The sequence below is a fragment of the Somniosus microcephalus genome, chromosome 3, assembly GCF_052327205.1.
Source record: "Somniosus microcephalus isolate GS21.2 chromosome 3, FLI_Smic_1.0, whole genome shotgun sequence".
Classification (NCBI taxonomy): Eukaryota; Metazoa; Chordata; class Chondrichthyes; order Squaliformes; family Somniosidae; genus Somniosus; species Somniosus microcephalus.
This window is the reverse complement of record NC_140989.1, coordinates 139,048,924-139,071,061: the sequence shown is the minus strand read 5'-3', so window position 1 is coordinate 139,071,061 and position 22,138 is coordinate 139,048,924. Positions and strand designations below refer to the sequence as shown.

At 46.3% G+C, this 22,138-nt stretch overlaps 1 protein-coding gene across 1 annotated transcript in view; it reads left to right on the top strand.

The window, feature by feature from the left end:
* The window catches only part of slx4ip (SLX4 interacting protein), a 645,261-nt gene that overhangs the window by 578,445 nt on the left and 44,678 nt on the right, over positions 1-22,138 (top strand). Inside the window, exon 5 of the mRNA XM_085981675.1 lies at positions 14,310-14,387. Within this exon, the coding sequence (XP_085837801.1) occupies positions 14,310-14,387 (78 nt within the window). The remainder of the gene's footprint in view (positions 1-14,309; positions 14,388-22,138) is intronic.

Here is a 22,138-nt window from a genome sequence, read left to right as displayed (position 1 = left end):
TGACTGGAAGCCTGTGGCCAGTGGGGTACCACAGGGATCGGTGCTGGGTCCCTTGCTGTTTGTGGTCTACATTAATGACTTGGATATGAATGTAAAGGGTATGATCAGTAAGTTCGCGGATGATACAAAAATTGGTAGGGTGGTAAATAGCGAGGAGGGTAGCCTCAGTCTGCAGGACGATATAGATGGGTTGGTCAGATGGGCGGAACAGTGGCAAATGGAATTTAACCCGGAAAAGTGCGAGGTGATGCACTTTGGGGGGACTAACAAGGCAAAGGAATACACAATGAATGGAAAGACCCTAGGCAAGACGGAGGGTCAGAGGGATCTGGGTGTGCAAGTACACAGATCCCTGAAGGCGGCGGAACAGGTGGATAAGGTGGTAAAAAAGGCATATGGGATACTTGCCTTCATTAGCCGAGGCATTGAATATAAGAGCAAGGAGGTTATGATGGAGCTGTATAAAACACTGGTTAGGCCACAGCTGGAATATTGTGTGCAGTTCTGGTCGCCACACTACAGGAAGGATGTGATCGCGTTAGAGAGGGTGCAGAGGAGGTTCACCAGGATGTTACCAGGGCTGGAGCGCTTCAGCTATGAAGAGAGACTGGGCAGGTTGGGCTTGTTTTCCTTGGAGCTGAGGAGGCTGAGGGGGGACATGATTGAGGTGTACAAAATTATGAGGGGCATAGATAGGATGATGCTGAGGAGCTTTTTCCCTTAGTAGAGGGGTCGATAACTAGGGGGCATAGATTCAAGGTAAAGGGCGGGAGGTTTAGAGGGGATTTGAGAAAGAACTTTTTCACCCAGAGGGTGGTTGGAGTCTGGAACTCACTGCCTGAAAGGGTTGTGGAGGCAGAAACCCTCACAACATTTAAGAAGCATTTGGATGTGCACTTGAAATGCCATAGCATACAAGGCTACGGGCCAAATGCTGGAATATGGGATTAGATTAGACAGGGCTTGATGGCCGGCGCGGACACGATGGGCCGAAGGGCCTCTATCCGTGCTGTATTACTCTATGACTCTATGACTCTACTGAGGGAGCACTGCATTGTTGGGAGTGCTGTTTGCGATAAGATGTTAACTGAGGCTCCATCTACCTCTTCAAGTGCCATTATTGGAAGAAGAGCAGGCAGTTCTCAGTGACTTGGCCAACATTCCTGCCTCAAATACCACCAAAAAAAAAATAACATTAATTGGTCATTCATTTTGTTTGCTGTTTTTGGAACCTTTCTGGATGCAATTGGTTGCCAAGTTTGCCTGTGTAGCAGCACTATAAAAGTAGTGCATTGAGGCATTATGAAATGCTATATAAATACAAGTTTGTTCATTCTCAATCTTTTTTATTCTTGTTTTTGTTCCTTCTTTCTCCTCTTTCTTCCTCTTCTCACCCCTTTCTCTGTTTCCTTTTCACTCTTTCATTCTCCCTGTCTCCCAAACATCCAAAGAGACAAAACTTTAAAATGTTTCCCTGATCTCCCAGAAGACAATGCAGCAAAATCTCAGGATACCTAACATTACAATCTGCATTATTCAACTGTAGCTAGTTATACTTCTGTGGTTCCAGCACTAAACAAGTCAGCATGCAACAAATACACAGTATGCATAAGTGACTGGGCATCAAAAAAATCACTCCAGTTGGGCAGGAGACCTTTGCAGCCTGTCCCAATTTATTTCATTTCCAACCAGCAACAATCTGAAGAGAGGGCAGCAGCAGTGAGAGGAATGGATGTAGATTGGGGATTGAGGTGGAGTTGGGGAGTGGGCCTACTTGGGTTTAGGAGTCAGGCTTTCGGCCCTTTGTATTAATTTCCATCTGTGGTCGATATTTGAAGCACAGGTTTCTAGCGGTGAAGTTTGTTTTAAGAATCATTTAGGTAGCTGTAGCTTGGGTGTTGGAGAGTTTACTTTTGTTTTAAGTCATTTTTAGAGATGGGTGTCAGTACGATAGGCTTCAACTTTTCATAAGGAGCCGTAGAGTCATAGACCAGTAGAGAAATAGTGAAGTGGTAGGAAATTTGTTCGGTTACTCGGGAAGAAATGGGGCCGCAAGGAAGTTACTTTGGGTGGACATCTGGGAATGGAGTGGGGGCAGAAAGCATTGAACAATATAAAGATGTGGTCAGGGCGGTAGGGAGGAACTCCAAATGGCTTTAATTTCAGGCTTATGCTGCTGACGTACAAATACGCCTGAGGCAGAAAATGTTTTCTAGGGATTCAGAACACTAGAGTTAAGTAACGATAAGGATTTTGTTTAAGTTCAAATTCTTTTCTTGTGGCCATATTTTGAGTTTGATTCCTCTTTCATACTATTTCAGTTGTGATGTCCTGCAGGTTTATAAAATGTAAGAAATTTGCATATAAGCCAAATCAGCTGGAAGAAATTTGCCAAGGATTTTGGTTATGATTAAGTGCAACACAGAAAATACGATGTGCCATTTTATTATTTACCAGTGGCTTTATTCCAACAAGTCAGATGATAGTATTTTATAAGGACAAGCATATTATACCATGTAATGAGCAATTATTCTGCTACTAAAGTGAAGCTGTGTTTTTTAAAGCCACAAAATCTAAATGCCGTTGTATAAACGGGGTGAATTTAATTTCTCTACATGCTGCAGTTCAAAAATGTGACTTTTTCTTTTTAAGTGATTGTCAATCAGAGCTTACAGATATTCTGGTTCTTGTCAATTATTTTCAACTGCTGGGGGATTTTTGATATCCCAAATTGCAAGGGGACTTTGTATATTCCAAATTACTACCTTTTTTAAGTATATGAAACTCCAAGTGCAACAGTCAAGAAGTGTGCTTTACTCATGCCATTTTATTATATAAATAAATATGTATTAAATCACCTAAGTCTATTCTGGAGGCAGTGATATGTGCTTGAGAACAGATTCACATGAGACGGTGACCTTCAATACACCATTAATGCCTGGGCACTGAGTTTTGGTAGACTATTCGACTGTGAGGCTATCATGATTAACACTGATCCGGGGAGAAATTCGGTATCGCCCCATTTGGGGCGCAATTCTTGGCCGGGCGCAAATTATCACCACCTGCTGCGAAATTGGTCTGTCTCGCCCCTGGAGCCGATTGCAGCGCTAAATCAGGCGCTGCATGACTCTCTTAAGGCGCTAAGCCGGAGGAGCGAGGTGCTAACTCAGAGGGCGGGCGCAGCGCAGGTGCTGTCAGTTAGCGATTGCACACAGACACGCTGGCGCCGGTCAGCTCTTAAAGGGGAGGGTCGATCTTGATTTGCAGCCGCACCCTGTGCATCGGAGCTCTGAATCTTGGCCTGGACAGACCTGTTGCCAAATCCTGCAGCCAAGGACCATGGAGAGGGCCAGGGAGCGAATGCAGCATTTCAGCGAGGGGGCCTTGGAGGCTCTGGTTGGCACGGTGGAGCGCAGGCGACCTCTCCTGTACCCGGAGAGTGGCAGGAGGCCTCTGCCCAGCGAGCACCGAAAAGCTTGGAGGGAGGTGGCTCACAGAGTGACCTCCAGCAGCATAGTGCCTAGGACACCTGTGCAATGCAGGAAGAAGTTCAACGACCTCACTCGGGTCGTCAGGGTGAGTGTCTTTTTCAGAAACCTCTTCATCCCTCCATCTTGACCTCGCTTTATGGCCAAAGTGTCTTGAAAGCCCCAATGCCCAGCACTCCTCCAACACCTTTGGCCCTTTCAGGAAACTCACATGCACATTCAGCACTTTGCACACAGTAAGGGCTATTCGACCATGGGAGGCATTTCAGCCAAGATCATGGCTGCACACAGTAAGGGCTATTCCACCATGGGAGGCATTTCAGCCAAGATCATGGCTGCACACAGTAAGGGCTATTCGACCATGGGAGGCATTTCAGCCAAGATCATGGCTGCACACAGTAAGGGCTATTCCACCATGGGAGGCATTTCAGCCAAGATCATGGCTGCATCTTTACTCAGACCCTGTCCTTTTTCTTGCAGGGCAAGCTGGCACATAATAGGAGACAGCAGCAATGGACCGGGGGAGGCCGGCCTCACCTTCAAGCCCTGACCGATCTGGAGCAGCGAGTCCACCGGATTGTGGCAAGCCGGATGCTTGGCCCCATCGCCACTGGAGACGCCGACCCCATTCTGGCCAGCAATGGTAAGGTCATCACCTTTATTGACCTCCTCGACTTCCACTTGTTCCTCACAACAGCATCCTTTTACACTCTCGATCCAAATCAGTACATCGCTGCACTCATGCCTCCCTTGCTGCCACCCTGTCCTCACGCTAAAGCCACTCTTGTACCTCCCTGCTTTCAGATGCTGATTCACCAGGTGAGGAGGCGGGCCCTCAAGCTGCCACTGGGAGTGAATCTGAAGGCGAAGAGGAAGCCGGACCATCAGCGCAACCCTCTGCCGAGGCAGCCCATGGCCATACTGGGGACGCGCCTTCCCTGGAGGGGAGCGGGGGGGAATGGTCTGATGAGGGTGAAGCTCCAGGACCCAGCAGGCTGCAGCAACGCGAGGGGGGTAGGGAAGCTCGGGGGCCTCCAGTCCTGCTACAGTGAGCGCAGAAGAGGTGCGGCTCCTCGCTGAAATGAGCGCCCAGGCGGAGCAAAGGCACACAGCTCATGGCTGCAGTGGCAAGGATGCCCGAATCCATTGAGTCACTGGCAAGGAGTGTCCAGGACTTCGGTGCAGCACAGGCGTCTGCCACGCAAATGCCAAGTGCTGCAATGCAGTCAGTGGGAGGTCTCATGCAGACGCAGATTGAGGCCACGCGAGCACTAACTGCTGCCACCCTCGCTGGATCGAGCAGATTTCCCCGGGGCTCCCACCGCGCCGCAGCAGGCCAGCATTCTGTGCTCCCGCAGATTGCTGCGCATGCTGAAGTGCTGCCCCGTGGGAGTGCCAGTGTGTCGGTCGAGCGGGGAGTTGCTGTCCTCTCTCAGGATGACAGCATTCCTGCTGCCAGCACTGTCACTTCTCCACTGCAGTTGCCACTACCTGTAGGACAGACTGCTGCCGCCCATGCAGAGTTGGAGCAGTCAGCAGCCGGGCCCAGAGCTGGTCCAGGCCATCCCTCAAGGGCATCTGCAGTCTCAGTTTCTGACACTCAGCAGCCTTCCCCCAGCCTTGCTGCAGCCACTGGGGTCCCAGTGCGGAGGAGCTGCAGGGTGGGAAGGGGGCAATTTCGCAAGGGAAGCAGATCACCCTCGAAGAGCAAAAAGTAGAAGGTGTGGCAAAATGTGGTTCATTGTTTTTTTGAAGGCCGAGGATCGTGGTCATATCTTTGTTACTGTTTTGGACATTGTCTCCAGGCTGTGAGAGCCAGTTATGTGATTGACTGTTTCTTTGTGTCTTTCTTTCTATTACTTTGTCATGTGGGAAGGATACACAGTTTTGTTAATAAAGAAGTGTGTTAATTCAAAATGTGCATGTTTGCTCTTTGCACTCATTGTTGCCTTGACCAGCTTAGGGGTTGCGGCATGGTTCCATTCAGGTTCTTTGAATGGCAGAAGCCATTCCCTCAGAAGCAACTTGCGATAAGCCTTTGACGGACGGCCCTTGCACTTTGTGCCTCCCTCCCATCTTGGTGCTGCTGCTCCTCCTCCTCCACCTCCTCCTCCTCCTCCTCTGCTTGTGCTCCAAGGCCCGCTGGCATTGGCTGGGTCCTGAGGATTGCCAGGTTATGCAGCATGCAGCAGACAACAACGAAGTGGGAGACTCGCTCAGGCGAGTACTGCAGGGCTCCTCCAGAGTGGTCCAGACAGCGGAACCGTTGCTTGAGCACGCCGATTGTGTGCTCAATGATGTTCCTGGTAGCTTGATGGCTCTCGTATCGTTCTTCTGCAGGGGTACTGGGCGAACGGTGCGGGGTCATCAGCCAGGTGCACAGGATAGCCCTTGTCCCCGAGAAGCCAGCTTCCTGGGTGAAGCGGGGCCTCAAAAAGTTCTGCCACAGAAGTCTGGCGCAGGATGAAGGCATCATGGCTGCTGCCTGGAAATTGGGCGTTGACAGCGAGTATCAGCTGTCTGTGGTCACAGACCAACTGGACGTTTAAGGAATGGAAGCCCTTTCGGTTGCGGAAATCCTCGGCATTCTCTTGCGGTGCCCGCAAAGCCACATGGGTGCAGTCAATGGCGCCCTGCACCATGGGGAAGCCCGCTATTCTTGCAAAGCCCGCGATCTTGCTGCTTGTCAGGGGTCATGGGGAAAGAGATGTACTCTCGTCTCCTTTTAAAGAGGGCATTTGTGACTTGACGGATGCAGCAATGCACCGCGAACTGGGAGATATTGGCAATGTCCCCAGTAGCTGATTGAAAGGAGCCGGTGGCATAAAAGTTGAGAGCCACTGTTACCTTCACTGCCACCAACAGAGACATCCTGCTCCTCAGTTGAGGTTGCAGATCTGGCTGGAGGAGGTGGCAGAGCTCAGTGACCACCTCCTTGCTGAATCGCAGCCTTCGCAAACACTGCTCCTCAAACATATTGATGTATGAGAACTGTTGTTGAAAAACCCTGGGACGGTAAGTTCTCCTGTACCGACGCCTGTTGGCCCTCCTCCGTCTGGCGATGATTGCCACTCTATCTCTGCATCTCTGTGCCCTCTCAATGTGATGGCGAAGCACGACGTGCCCATCCATTGCAGCCCCCATAATATGTGTGCAATCAAAGTTATGCCGGTGAAAAAGCAAAGCAACTACAAAGTTATGGGCAGAAGCCAAAACTACTTCAGACAGCGTTGACTCAATGCAGAAGTCTCTCTTTCTCCCTTTGTCTCTCAGCAAATCTCTCTCTCTCTCTCTCTCTCTCTCAGAACAAGTGGTCCAAAAATGGCTATCACACAGAAGACAGGAAGAGCCCCCTTTAAATAGCACCCCCCAGCCCCACAGCGACTGGGAAGCGTTCCAGTCAACCTGTCATTGGTAGCGACAGGCGGAAAGGAGGGGGGGCGCCACTGAATTTCCGGTCCGGGGCGCCCCAAGGGCGTTGCACTCTGGAATGACGTCAAGATCTGCATGCGCAGGAGAGCGGGCGGTAGGGTTTAGCGCCGCCGCTAAATGTCCGCTCAATTTCGCTAGAGGCGCAGGGCTCGCCATGCCCGGGCGCTAGTTGGTTAGCGCCCCACTTATCGCCCTCTTAAGGCGCTAACGGGTGGTGCTCACAACTGAATTTCTCCCCCATCGTGTTTTTATTTCTTATCCAGTATTAACATGCACAATTCCAGCTGAAGTCATTGTGTAGCACTCGAGAGCTGATATTTCACCTCACTTTCAAAGCTTTAACCTAAGGTCGCTGATGCTAATTGTACATTCCAGACTCATGCATTAGGTGTCAGCTGTGGCTCAGTTGGTAGCACCCTCGCCTCTGTGTCAGATGGTTGTGGGTTCAAGTCCCACTCCAGACAGTGGAAGAGGGGATGGTTGCCCTCAGGAGTGCTGCAGAGCAGCCTCCTCCTCCTCCTCCTGGCTCTCTGTCAAAACTTTTTTTTAAACGTTTTGTACTTACCTTTCTGGTGGTAGACGCTTGTTAGGCTGCATCCACGTGAGTAAAACCTGAGATAAGCAGGTCCCTGGCAGCCCATTTTCCAGAGGGGTCTAAAACTGGCGTTGGTTCCATCATTAGCATATGCAAGAAGGCTAATGCCTGATTCAGACAGCCGCCCCGACACCTGAAAAATGGCCCACCCCAATATTGGGTTGGGCATCTTTCATAGCCCTTGGGCCGCAGGCAGTTGATCTACAAAATTGACCCTTTTTGTGTCCATTTTGCACCTGTAAAATGGGCGCAACTATGAGTGCCACTAGCTCTAATTTCGAGAGCTAGGACTTTTATTTATAACTGTCACACCACATATTGCATTGAGCCATCAGAGGGCAATCAACACCCTTGTTAACCAAATATTGATCCAACTCCTTTCTGAAGGATTTAATCAACATAACTTTTGATGGAAATCTATGCCATAATTGTTGGCAAAAATACTTCCATCAAATTTCTAGACTAGAATAGTATGTGGCACATCCATTTCTGAACAAACCCAAGTTTGACGAAAGGAAATCCCAATCATGAATTTAGTGCAATTCATACTTGTATACAGAACGTTGTTTACACAAACTGGATACGTGTCATTTTCCCTACATCAGTCTTTGAATGGAACCCATTTTCCAATGGAAATTGGTGAAACTTTGGCCAAAATCTGGGGTCATTTAAGTGATTGAGATGACAAGTTATTATTTACAGATGGACAGCATTGCAACTTAAATCACTCTCATCCACACACATGCTTCTAATACTGAAGGGAGATTAAAAACATGAGCAAAACCTGTAGTGTAGGCCAGCTTCAACCATCTAGTTGTCACTGGGCCAGTTTCAACCATTTAGTTGTCACTTAAGGGATACCTACCAACAGTGTACCAGCACATTCTGTATCTATGACAAAGAACCACAGACATGAAACATTGGAAGTGACTACACTGGTAATCTCTCCAGCTGTCCACAGGCTATTTGAGGTGGTTTTATCAAAGCACATCTGCTTCATTTCTAGAATAACTTACTTATTATTTGACTGCATGAACTCTGCCTATATAAGTAGGTTTAATTATCATCCACAAATTTATAAAAGCAGTTTGGATACCCCGCCTGTTTTACACTGCCTTTATACCTCATTCTTGCTTACGTAAGACTTTCAGTACCCTTAGGCTGAATATGTCTTTTGTAACATTATTTACAGTTATGCTTAATACGCAGCTAATAGGTTTCCAACTTGCAAGGTAAATTATATGATTGATTGAAAGACTTAAAAGTTTAGGAATGAAATGGTTAAACTCCATAGTTAAAATGACAAGTGTCCCTTGACTTTGTGTAGTTTCACCTTGTATGTTGGCTGTTTATAAGAAGACAACGCGCCTCCTTTAGTCTAATACGCAGTTTCAAGAAAATGCTGCTGGTGTTAGTGGCAGAGTTATGCAGGTGCCAGATTCCGCTGGGACAAGAACACCTGCCAGGCTGCTCCAGATAACTCAGCAGCTTTGAGGCATTTTCCCAGGCTCCCAGATGAATGGTCACTAATAGCCGTGGGAGAGGGCTTCCAGTGTCGCATAGTGTACCACATTCTCCACTTGGCAGTGTTATGTAGCTGAAGTCTGCTTGGCTGTGATTGCAATTTTTTTTAAAGTAAGACTGAAGAAATATGCAGCTAAGGATTTTTTAATTTTCATCTCGAACAATTCTTAAGTTTAGTAAGCATAACAAAATGAGTAAGCATAACAAAATGATCTAATTTTAAGATGGTAACTTTGAAATATAAGCAACTGCAGTATCTCCTAAAATGGTGTAACTTGATTACAGTCAGTGTATCAGATAAGTACACTGCTGGAAAATGGCTGAAGGTAGCTGCCAAAAATGACTCCAAGTAATTGCACATCATTCTGCAGTTGGTGAAGTTATTTTGAAAGTTTACATGACTTGAAATGCTCAGACATACTTGACCACTTCCCAGATTCAAGCAGAGACATGTAACTGTGCTATCTCCTGGGAAATAAAGATATTCACTGAAAACATTATTTCCAAAAACCAGTGTGGTCAGCATTCTAGATGTTGTGTGGCTTAGAGTTGATCTACAAAATTATATTAAAAGTTTAGCATTTATGCACTTTACTGGTTGGTTAGTGTAACTAATAAGGTTATTAACTATATATAGAGTATATCATTCAATAGTCAGAGGTTGATAGTTTCTTTCCTATCGAATTGGATACAGCTTTTCATGTCATTTCGTTTTCTGTTGAGGAATGTGCATTATTAGCATATAATAAAATGCAAGAATTCCTTCCTAAAGCTGCATCTATTGCTGATGTGCCTTGTTCACTGTGTGATTTATTATCTTTGTGTGCCTGCCATGATTTTAGCTTTGAAACTTCTTTTACTTACTGTCTTGGTAATTTTTATTTTCTAAAAATATGTTTATTATATTGGCACATTACAGATGGGTAACGGAGAAAAAAATTAGACCTTGTAGACACACTTGTGGGAGTTGGTCTTTAAGTCTTGAGGCCAAAAGTATTGATTATCTATTGAGGAAAATGTCCCGTTGGTTGATACAGATTCAAACTGGGATGACTGATTGGCAAAAGCTTTTTAAATTCTTGTTCTCAGAATCTGTTTGAAGAAGATGAGGTTCTAAGAATCCCTTGGGGCACCACCTCCTTAAATCACCAAGGTTCTCACATGAATGAATCTCTCTGGGGACCAGCTAACAGAATCTGGTGGCTACAATAGCTTAATTTCTCCTTACAGCAGACTAACTTGACAAGGTGGCTAGACTTAACTCTGATTACTTCTCTCAATGGGATCAATATTAACTACCATTGTAAGCTTTAGACTGGAGAGGTCATTAAAGTCCCTGTCTTCACATCCAGTACCTTGGTGTATGGTAAGTGAGAGAGAGTGGACTTGTGTCATAAAAGTCATTTTTCAAATGAATTTTTAAAATGCACATCTTTTTCTCTCACCCAATTTTCTCCTCTTGTGTGTCCACTGTTACCAAGTGCTGAAATGTTGCATTTTTCAGGTAAGTGATCCAACTCCTCTTGGTCAGTTGTATGTTTGTGGGACAGTACTATTTTCCATTGAGTTTCTTTGAGGAGCCCATATAGATACTGGCAAACTGTTTCAAAATAGCAAAATCTCGATGTCAATCTAAGCTGGGATTTGAACTTTGGTCCTAAGTTTGGGCCCTCAACACTCGTATGCTCTAAATGAAAACCCTTTTTAAAATGATTAATTGTGTGTTTTTTAGAAGTGTGCATTAAATATTTATAATTGATTTAAAAATCTTATGTCTATGCACACCTCCTGTCTACAAAATCTTTCTTCCTGTTGTCAACATTTTCCATTATAAATTTTTATGTCCACATTCTTAATGAAAACTGCCTATGTCACACTGTAATTACACCCTCCCACCTTTAGTGGTGCCGTAGTGCCTCAGTTTGGGTCTCCCAGCTCCTCGCCTTACCACCTTCTTTTCCATGCCTAGCAACATATCGGGCATCCCATTTCTTCTGCTTTTTACATCCAGCAGATCATATTCTGGGTTGTGTCCGTAATCAAGTCCAATTTTGCATGGATAGGTCGTTGGCCATACTCGCAACTCCCTACCAGGAGAATTGAGTAAATGCGATGGGGAAGTCTCCCCTCCCTTTCCATTGGATGCAAGTACCCTGCTGGATGTTAACCCAGTATTCAGAGGCCGTAGTTCTGGTCTCCTGCTTGCCTGTTGGGGTGGATCACTCTGCCCCCGTTGGCTAGGAATACCCCACTGGATGTCAATCCGGTATTCAGAGACTGAAACTCTAGTCTCCGCTTGCCAGGGCTCCTTGGCTTATACTGCATAGAAACTCCAGTGCTCCAACCAACGCTACATCTCTACTTCATAAATTGCTGTAAGCTTTGCTATTTAACCATAAATAATATAAAATCGAAGTATTAGAGAAAAATAAGGGCAGAATATCTGACTTTAAAATTGGAACTGAATTAAGTCCCTAGTCCCCCCCACCCCCCGCCCTCTAAACCCGCTACCCTTGAAGATTATACTTGGTCTTGACTCTCCGTGTGCAATGCCATAGGTGATCAACTAGTACAAAAACAACTTGTATTTATATGGCGCTTTCAACATAGAAAAGCTTCCCAAGGCACTTCATGGAAGTGTAATTGGGGGGGGGGGAAATGACAAAGAAGGAGATATTGCATGTGACTAAAAGCTTGGTCAAAGAGGTGGGTTTTAAGGAAGGTGTTAAAGGAAGAGAGAGTGGCGAGAGTGGTGCAGAGGCGGAGAGGTTTTGGTAGGGAATTCCAGAGCTTAGGACCAATATAGCTGAAGACACGGTTGCCAAAGGGCGATGCACGAGAGGCCAGAGTCAGAGAAACAGAGTTCTCTGAGGGTTGTATGACTGGAGGAAGTTACAGACATAGGGAGGGGCGAGGCCACAAAGAGATTTAAACACGAGAATGAGAATTTTTCATTTAAGGCGTACTGCCTAATTCTCTGGAAGCCAGATCACATTTAATTTTTTTTAGTTATTTACATCAATGATGTACAAATCAAAGGTATTTTGTTGCATTTATACGTAATTAACTTAAAATGTAAGTAGTGCTTTAAAATGATATACATTTCTTTTCATACGGAGAAATTTAATATTTTTCCCACCAAACTGCCTTTGGATAATGTCTTCCCATCATCTTGCATCACTTCAGTGCACCTAATCATTTACACACAAACCAAAGATGCTTGATGTTGTCTTAGTAAGGGTTCAACACTTTAAATGCAGCTATTCAAAATGCAATTCACAAATTGGGTTAGTAAAATATTTTATGCAGTAGGTTAGCATGACAACCTGTAATAGAATGTTGGCATCTCAACTCATGGTTGTCTGTCACAGCTGTGGCTAGTTAGTCCTTGGATAGACTGCTGGATAGGGTGCCTTTTAAAGTAGACTATTGCACTCTGTATGGGAGAAAAAGTATATATTTTCCACGTCTGTCTTCTATTTGTGCTAAATGGAGCAGCAGTGGCAACAGTACCAGAGTATTCCACACCCTGCACTCTTCCGTTGTCATGCTGGAGAAGACATAGATATATGGGCCCCACAATTCCTGGGCCTGGGAGGGCGAGATAGTTCATGCGCCAGACAGTGAAGGAGGGATGCGGAAATTTAGGGCAGGGCGTGGTGCCACCAGGATTCTGCCCCTGTTTATCGATGAACAAAAATTCTTACGGTGGAAAGGGGCTGCTTCCTGCACCCAACTGATGTCACTAAAGTAAGGTGAGCTGGGAGAATGATGCCCCCACCAGAAATTCTGCCACTTCTACTGTTCTTGCAGCCACCCAATACTATGCCTGAATGACGCAGGCATACTTAATAGACCATCATGGAGGTAGGGGTCTAATGCCGGTTTCTTTACATAGACCAATCAATTTCCATTAGAAAGTGGCAACGAGTGGCAGCTGAGGTGGAGAGGGTCAGCAGCTTCAAATTCCTGGGTGTATTCATTACGGAGGACTTAACGTGGTCCCATCACATCGACGTCGTAACCGAGAAGGCATGCCAACGCCTGTTCTTCCTCAGGAGACTGAAGAAATTTGGAATGGACCCCCAGATTCTCACCAACTTCTCCGGTGCACCATCGAGAGCATCCTGTCCGGCTGCATCACTACCTGGCATGGCAACTGCACCGCCACAGACCGCAAGGCTCTACAGATGGTGGTGAAAGCTGCACAACGCACTATAGGAATTAAATTACCTGCTGTGCAGGATATCTACCCCGAGAGGTGCCAGGGGAAGGCCCTGAGAATCATTAAAGACATGAGCCACCCCAGCCACAACCTCTTCGCCCTGCTCCCGTCCGGTAAGAGATACCGAAGCATACGGTCTCGTACCAGCAGGTTTCGAAACAGCTTCTGCCCCCAGGCCATAAGACTCATGAACGAATAATTTATTATTATTTATTACTGTTTTATTTATTACTGTATTTCTATTATTTTTATCATTGTTATGCCATATTTATTCCAATGTTGGGAGGACTCGTAAAAATCAACATTTCATTGTGCAGTACACACGTCTGCTGTATATATGACAAATAAAATTGAATTGAATTGAATTATTTAAAAATCCACTCATCGACCAACCTTTCCATTGGAGCAACACAATGCCACTCTGATTCTTGGTGGGTGCGTATGCAGGAAGCGGCATGGGTGCCCGCTCCCTTTCTTAATAAACCCACACCTAGGATTTAGGACAGGATCAGTGCTGAGGCAGAGTGGTGGCCAGAAGTCCTGCCCAAACTATAATTCTGGCAGAACAGGTGTCAAGGAATTTCAGCCCATCATATTTATAAGGTGCATTGGTGAAATTGAATTGCATAAATTGAGATTTATCTGACTATTCTTCATTGTTTCATTTTTCTTTCGATCAGTCCAGCAAGCAGAGGAAAAATTCCAGTAACCATGCTCATACTTGTCATGCTGGGAACCAGTCTCTGAGAGTCTGCACCCCAGTCATGGGAGGCTTAGCAATCCCTGGAGCCCTAGCCACTCAAAGACAGCAGGTGCCTAGTTCCCTACTTCAGTATAACCAGTTAGAAGGAACATAGAGACACCTTGATGCAATAGAAAAGGATATTATTCAGCCATAAGTTAATCTAGGAATATTGCAGGCTAACCTCTAGCAAATGAAGTAGGTGTTTTAGAAACATGTGAAATGCATATCACGGCAACAGTTCATTACATGAGATGATTTGTTCAAAACATGTTTTCCATTTTCATGTGATTTATTTTGTAGGAAAAGATTTCCGTCTTGCAGCTTACTTCATGAAGAGACATACAAACTTGAGGTGTGTCACAAAGCGGCAATATTGTGGTATGTACGCACTTAGGAATGGTTAAAAGTTTAATTACATTTTAACCAGAAAATATTTATTACTTCTGCACTGCATGCCCATAAGTCACTGAATAAATTGAAAATGCTAGGTCTCCTTAAAATGTAGTTTTTGTTACGCATATTTAATATATTTTTAATTCTTTCTGAAAGTACATTTGGTTGGATTGTCTTTTCTGTACTTTTGGTACAATAGAAGGAAAAATAACTAGTCCAAGAGCAGAATAGAATATGAAGGAAAAGAAAGGATAACCATTGAATATGTCAGCACTCTGCTGACTTCACTGGCAGGCAGCATCCCAGAGTGGCTCCATAGGAAACAGGAAATGGTATTCAGACTGGGCTAAGAACTGCTTCAGAGCCACACAACTCTACAAAGCCATATTATAAATTGGAAATCTGCCATTAATGACTATAAAACAATTGAGGGACTCTGCAGGGCAAATTTGGGCGCAATCCCAACATATAACTGAAGTTTTAAATGACTACTTTGCATCAGTCTTCACTACTGAAGATGACGCCAAGTTACCAATGTTGCAATATATAGCTGATGCTAAAATTGTTTGTGTAGAAGTAAATGTGGAAATAGTCCCTGCTAGAGTTAGACCTCTTAAAGCAAACTGAGCTGTGTTATACTGACACATATATATAGTAGCTCACCAAGGTCTGGGATTGTTCCCACATACAGGAAAGGGGCCCACGTGATGCCTATATTTAAAAAGGACAGTAAGTTAGAACCCGGAAACTGCAGGTCTGTTAACTTAAATTCAGTTGTCGGCAAGTTGCTAGAAGAGATTATTGGAGATGCTTTATATGATCATCTTGATAGAGAGGGGTTCTTAAGGAATCGCAGGCATGGCTTCTGGAAAAGGAGTCTCACCAATTTGAATTTTTGAGGAGGTTACCAAGTTGATGGATAATAAAAGTCTGCTTGATGATGTGTATTTAGATTCAAAAAAGCCTTTGATAAAGTGCTGCACAAAAGGCTTCTAAGTAAGGCTGTGTCTTGTGAGGTTTGCAGACAGATCTCTAGTTGGATAGTAACTTGGTTGAATTTGCATAAGGGAGTTATTAAAGGTAGTGGCCTTCCATTGGGGCTGGTCAGTAGCAATGTCCTGCAGGAATCAGTTTTAGGGCCATTGCTGTTCACAGTCTTTATTAATGATCTGGATGAAGACATCAGGAGAACGCAAGTTTGCGGATGACAGGAAGATATATGCGGGAGTTAGGACCTTTTGAGGGGAAAAAAATTGCAGGTGGATGGAGACACAATGGGGGAATGGGCCCCTGACTGACAAATGTCTTTCAATGCCGATAAATGCATCATGAGGCATTTGGGCTGGGCCAATTCCAAGCATGTACACACCATACAGGGTTGCACGTTCAACGTTGCTGAGTGGGAAAAGGACCTGGGAGTTGGAGTACTGTGAGCAGTTCTGGGCACCGCACCTTAGGAAGGAAGGATATATTGGCCTTGTAGTGAGTGCAGCGTAGGTTTACTAGAATGATACCTGGAGCCCAAGGGTTAAATTACGAGGAGAGATTGCACAAATTAGGGTTGTATTCCCTAGAATTTAGAAGGCTAAGGGGTGATTTGATCGACGTTTTCAAGATATTAAGGGGAACAGATAGGGTAGATAGAGAGAAACTATTTCCGCTAGTTGGCGAGTCTAGGATTAAGGGGCATAGTCTAAGAATTAGAGCCAGACATAAGAACATAAGAAATAGGAGCAGGAGTAGGCCAATCGGCCCCTCGAGCCTGCTCCGCCATTCAATAAGATCATGGCTGATCTGATCCTAACTGCCAATCCACTATCTCAGAACCATCTCCTGCATCTAACAGAATTAGACACACGAAATAGGAGCAGGATCAGGCTACACGGCCCCTGGGCCCGCTCCGCTACCCACAGGGCCATGACCGATCCGAACCTAGACTCGTCCAAATTCCTGCCCGCTCCCCGTAACCCTTAATTTCCTTTACTTCTAGGAAACTGTCTATTTCTGTTTTAAATTTATGTAATGATGTAGCTTCTACAGTTTTTTGGGGCAGCATATTCCATGGACCTACCACCCTCTGAGTGAAGTAGTTCCTCCTCATCTCGGTTTTGAAAGAGCAGCCCCTTATTCTAAGACTATGCCCCCTAGTTCTAGTTTCACCCATCATCGGGAACATCTTCCCTGCATCCACCCGATCCAACCCCTTCACAATCTTATATGTTTCAATAAGATCGCCTCTCATTCTTCTGAACTCCAATGAGTAGAGTCCCAATCTACTCAACCTCTCCTCATATGTCCATCCCCTCATCCCCGGGATTAACCGAGTGAACCTTCTTTGTACTGACTCGAGAGCAAGTATGTCCTTTCTTAAGTATGGACACCAAAACTGTACGCAGTATTCCAGGTGCGGTCTCACCAATACCTTGTACAACTGAAGCAATACCTCCCTATTTTTATATTCTATCCCCCTAGCAATGAAAGCCAACATTCCATTGGCCTTCTTAATTACTTGCTGCACCTGCATACTAACCTTTTGAGTTTCGTGCACCAGGACCCCCAGATCCCTTTGTACTTCAGTACTTTCCAGTTTCTTGCCATTAAGATAATAACTTGCTCTACGATTTTTCCTGCCAAAGTGCATAACCTCACACTTTCCAGTATTGTATTCCATCTGCCAAATCTCTGCCCACTTACTTAGCCTGTCTATGTCCCCTTGAAGGTTTTTATGTCCTCCTCACTCACTACTTGCCCCCCCCCCCATCTTAGTATCATCTGCAAACTTTGATATGTTACACTCAGTCCCCTCCTCCAAATCGTTAATATAGATTGTAAAGAGTTGGGGACCCAGCACTGACCCCTGCGGAACACCACTAGTTACTGATTGCCAGTCTGAGAATGAACCATTTATCCCAACTCTCTGCCTTCTGTTAGATAGCCAATCCTCTATCCATGCCAGAATATTACCCCCAATCCCGTGATTTTTTTATCTTAAGCAATAATCTTTTGTGTGGCACCTTGTCAAATGCCTTTTGGAAGTCTAAATACACTACGTCCACTGGTTCCCCTTTATCCACCCTATATGTTACTTCCTCAAAGAACTCCAGCAAATTTGTCAAACATGACTTCCCCTTCATAAAACCATGCTGAGTTTGTCCTATTAAATTATGATTATCCAAATGTCCTGTTACTGTCTCCTTAATAATGGACTCCAAAATTTTACCTACCACAGATGTTAGGCTAACCGGTCTATAGTTTCCAGCCTTCTGTCTACTGCCCTTTTTAAATAAGGGTGTTACATTAGCAGTTTTCCAGTCTGCCGGGACCATTGCCGAGCCCAGGGAGTTTTGGAAAATTATTACCAATGCATCCACAATCCCTACCGCCACTTCCCTCAAGACCCTAGGATGTAAGCCATCAGGTCCAGGTGACTTATCCGCCTTGAGTCCCATTATTTTACCGAGTACCACTTCCTTAGTGATTTTGATCGTGTTTAGCGCCTCCCCCCCCCCCTTTAGCCCCCTGTTTGTCCAGTGTTGGGATATTCTTAGTGTCTTCTACTGTAAAGACTGATGTAAAATATTCATTCAGTGTTTTTGCCATCTCCATATTTCCCACCATTAATTTCCCGGTCTCATCCTCTAAGGGACCAACATTTACTTCAGCCACCCTTTTTCTTTTTATATAACTATAAAAGCTCTTACTATCTGATTTTATATTTTTTGCTAATTTACTTTCATAATCTATCTTCCCTTTCTTAATCAATCTTTTTGTTATTTTTTGCTGTCTTTTAAAGTTTTCCCAATCCTCTATCCTCCCACTAGATTTGGCTACCTTATATGCCCTTGTTTTTAGTCGAATACTATCCTTAATTTCTTTACTTAGCCACGGATGGCTGTCTTTTCTTTTACACCCTTTTCTTCTCAGTGGAATATATATTTTTTGGAAGTTGTAAAATAACTCCTTAAATGTACACCACTGATCATGTATCGTCTTACCCTTTAATCTATTTTCCCAATCCACTCTACTCAATTCAGGAATTAAATTAGGAAACACTTCTACACACAAAGGGTGGTAGAAGTTTGGAACTCTCTTCCGCAAACAGCAATTAATGCTAGATCAATTGTTAATTTTAAATCTGAGATTGATAGATTTTTGTTAACCAAAGGTATTAAAGGATATGGGCCAAAGGCAGGTTTATGGAGTTAGGTCGCAGATCAGCCATGATCTCATTGAAAGGTGGAATAGGCTCGAGGGGCTGAATGGCCTCCTCATGTTCCTATGCTTTATGAATCATTGAAGGTGCTGTGAGGTTTTTGCGAAAGTGAATAGATTGTTAGGATATACAGCTAGGACAATTAAACGTAAAACTAGATGTACAGTCCTTGTAAAAGGCCTTGGTTAAGCTGCATGTAGACTACTATGCCCAGTTTTGGTTCCTTCACGTAGTGAGGGATGTCAAGGCCCTGGAATAAAAGAAAGACTTGCATTTATATAGCACCTTTCATGACCACCGGATGTCTCAAAGCGATTTACAGCCAATTAATTACTTTTGAAGTGGAGTCACTGTTGTAATGTGGGAATCGCGGCAGCCAATTTGCACGCAGCAAACTCCCACAAACAGCAATGTGAAAATCCCTCAGCATTGCACTGGAGTGTCACTGGAATAAGTTCAGAAGAGGACAACTCGATCAATAGCTAATTTAAGGCCCTTAGTTATGAGGACAGATTTGGAGAATTGAAGCTTATTACTTTGGAAAAGCATAGACTTTGAGGCGGATATGATTGATGGCTATAAACTAATGAAGGGATTAGATTCTGTCCACATGGATAGGTTATTTGAGTTAGAAAGGCAAGGGATGCCTAGGGGACACCAGTGTAAGTTATGAAAGCTTAGATGCTAGAAATGCTTCTTTTTGCAGAGTCTGGAATAAGTTGCCAGTATGTACAGTGATTGTTGCAAGTGTTCAAAAGGGATCTGAACAAGCCCCTGCAGGTGGAAGCCATCTCGAGTTATAGATGGTAGGTGAGATAACGGAGACTGGTGATGCCAGTCTCCTGGAGCTTGCTTGATTATCTTTGGGAGTTGGAGAGGTATTTCCCAGAGTTTGTATCCCCCTAAATTAGCCTACGATTTCTTTGCCTCTCCCAGGAGATTGCATCACTTTGGCGGTGGGGTGGGATGGATGGCTGGTGTGTGTGCAGTGATGGGACAGGCTTATTGGACAGCTGGTCTTTTCCTGTCCTTTTTGTATGTTCTTATTCCCTATCTGATTGCATGGCTCCAGAGTGGCACTCAGGCCACTTATGCCTTCCCTCCCCCCGCCCCCCCTGTTTGCAATGAAGCTGTTCTGGACATTGCTCATAGCATTATAGCAACCTAGCAGCAAACAAAACAGCAAAACAAATATTATGTTTGCGTTTTTTTTTAAAGAGAAGTATTTTGAACAACAAGTAATCCCCCAGATTGCCCTTTTTAAGCTACATTAAGTTCAAGAGTCTGAGAAGGAATTTATTATGATTACTATGCACATATTAAGCAGCATTTCCTAACCAAACTACATGTTTAGAAGATATATAAAGATTAGTGTTTAAATTAATTTATAAATGAACTTTTTTTTAGTATCAACATCAAATTGCTAGTTATGTATTAGCCTCTTAATTCCTCTCCATGCTATTAGCAGATGGACACGGAACATGTTCAGTAACATCACTGTAGCCATTATTTTAGAGGCGTCACTAGCCTATCTATCTATCTATCTATCTTATCTATATCTATATATTCTATATATATAAAGCGGCTCTTCTGTCTGTCTGTCTGCCTGGTCTCGATGCGTTTGGAAGTTACAGAGCGTACCGACGCGCGCGTCGCCTCAAAAGAAAGCTTGCGATTCCGGACCGGTCATCGGCCTATTTACGTTTCGGCCGGACAAAAATCCCGCCCGCGGTAATCCCAAAAACGTTCAGCGTTCCGCTCATTAGGCATCTCATTAGCGACCGTGTGACGTCGAGGTCTTCCTACAGTTGAGTGTCGAGTGACCTCGACGATTGACCAATCCTACGCTTCGGTGACCTGACCGGTCGACCAATCGGTGCGTGTGTGGGCGGGCCTTATCCTTCTGAACCGAGGGTGAGTGGCCGCCATCTTGATTTTCCACAATTTTTTCCCCACACTTTCTGTGTGTTAGGGAACGAAGGTAAATATTTGAATTATGTGTTAGGGAATTAATTAACAATTTATTTCAGTTTTATATTGTGTTTAGCAACCCCCCCTCCCTCCTCCTCACCCTCGCGCAGGGGGGGACTCGGTGCTGGTCTCCAGGCCCGCTGCAGGCAGGCCTGAAGCTCCAAAATTTCTCTATCTCTCTCTCTTCCCTCTCTCTCTCTCCTTCTCCTCTTCCCCTCTTCCCTCTCTACTTCCCCCTCTCAGGTTTGACGGTGTCGGGGCCCGAAGAGAGCCGCTCTAACGGCCGCCAGCCCGCGGGGTTTCCCTGCCTACTCCCCGCTCTAACGGCCGCCAGCCTGCGGGGTTTCCCTGCCTACTCCCCGCGGGCCGCCTCGCGCCGCTGGCACTGACCCGCGCATGCGCCGCCCGCCCGCGAGAGCCCCGCTCTGGCTTTTTTTTAAACGGCAACCACGCATGCGCACGGCCGTTGCGCAGCCGCCTTGACGCCGGCACGCATGCGCACGGCCCCCGTGACGCCAGCACACAGCCTCGTGAGATCGCGGGGGGGGGGAGAGCCTCGGGAAATCGCGGGTGAGAGAGCCTCGGGAAATCGCGGGGGGGGGGAGAGCCTCGGGAAATCGCGGGGGGGGGGGGAGAACCTCGGGAAATCGCGGGGGGGGGGGGGGAGAGCCTTGGGAAATCGCGGGGGGAGAGAGCCTCGGGAAAATCGTGGGGGGAGAGAGCCTCGGGAAATCGCGGGGGGAGAGAGCCTCGGGAAATCGCGGGGGGGGAGAGAGCCTCGGGAAACCGCGGGGGGGAGAGCCTCGGGAAATCGCGGGGGGGAGAGCTCAGGAAATCGCGGGTGGGAGAGCCTCGGGAAATCGCGGGGGGGAGAGCCTCGGAAATCGCGGGGGGGGAGAGCCTCGGAAATCGCGGGGGGGAGAGCCTCGGGAAATCGCGGGGGGGGAGAGAGCCTCGGGAAATCGCGGGGAGCGGGGGGGGGAAGAGAGCCTCGGGAAATCGCGGGGGGCGGAGAGAGCCTCAGGAAATCGCGGGGGGGGGAGCCTCGGGAAATCGCGGGGGGGAGAGCCTCGGGAAATCGCGGGGGGGGGGAGAGCCTCGGGGAAATCGCGGGGGGGAGAGCCTCAGGAAATTGCAGGGGGCGGGGGGGGGAGAGAGCCTCGGGAAATCGCGGGGGGGGAGAGCCTCGGGAAATCGCGGGGGGGAGAGCCTCGGAACCGGGGGGGAGAGCCTCGGAAATCGCGGGGGGGGAGAGCCTCGGAAATCGCGGGGGGGGAGAGCCTCGGGAAATCGCGGGGGGGAGAGCCTCGGGAAATCGCGGGGGGGGGAGAGCCTCGGGAAATCGCGGGGGGGGGGGAGGGCCTCGGGAAATCGCGGGGGGGGGGGGGAAGGAGCCTCGGGAAATAGCGGGGGGGGAGAGCCTCGGGAAATCGCGGGGGGGAGAGCCTCGGGAAATCGCGGGGGGGAGAGCCTCGGGAAATCACGGGGGGGAGAGCCTCGGGAAATCGTGGGGGAGAGAGAGAGAGAGAGGGTGGGGGAGAAGAGAGAGGGG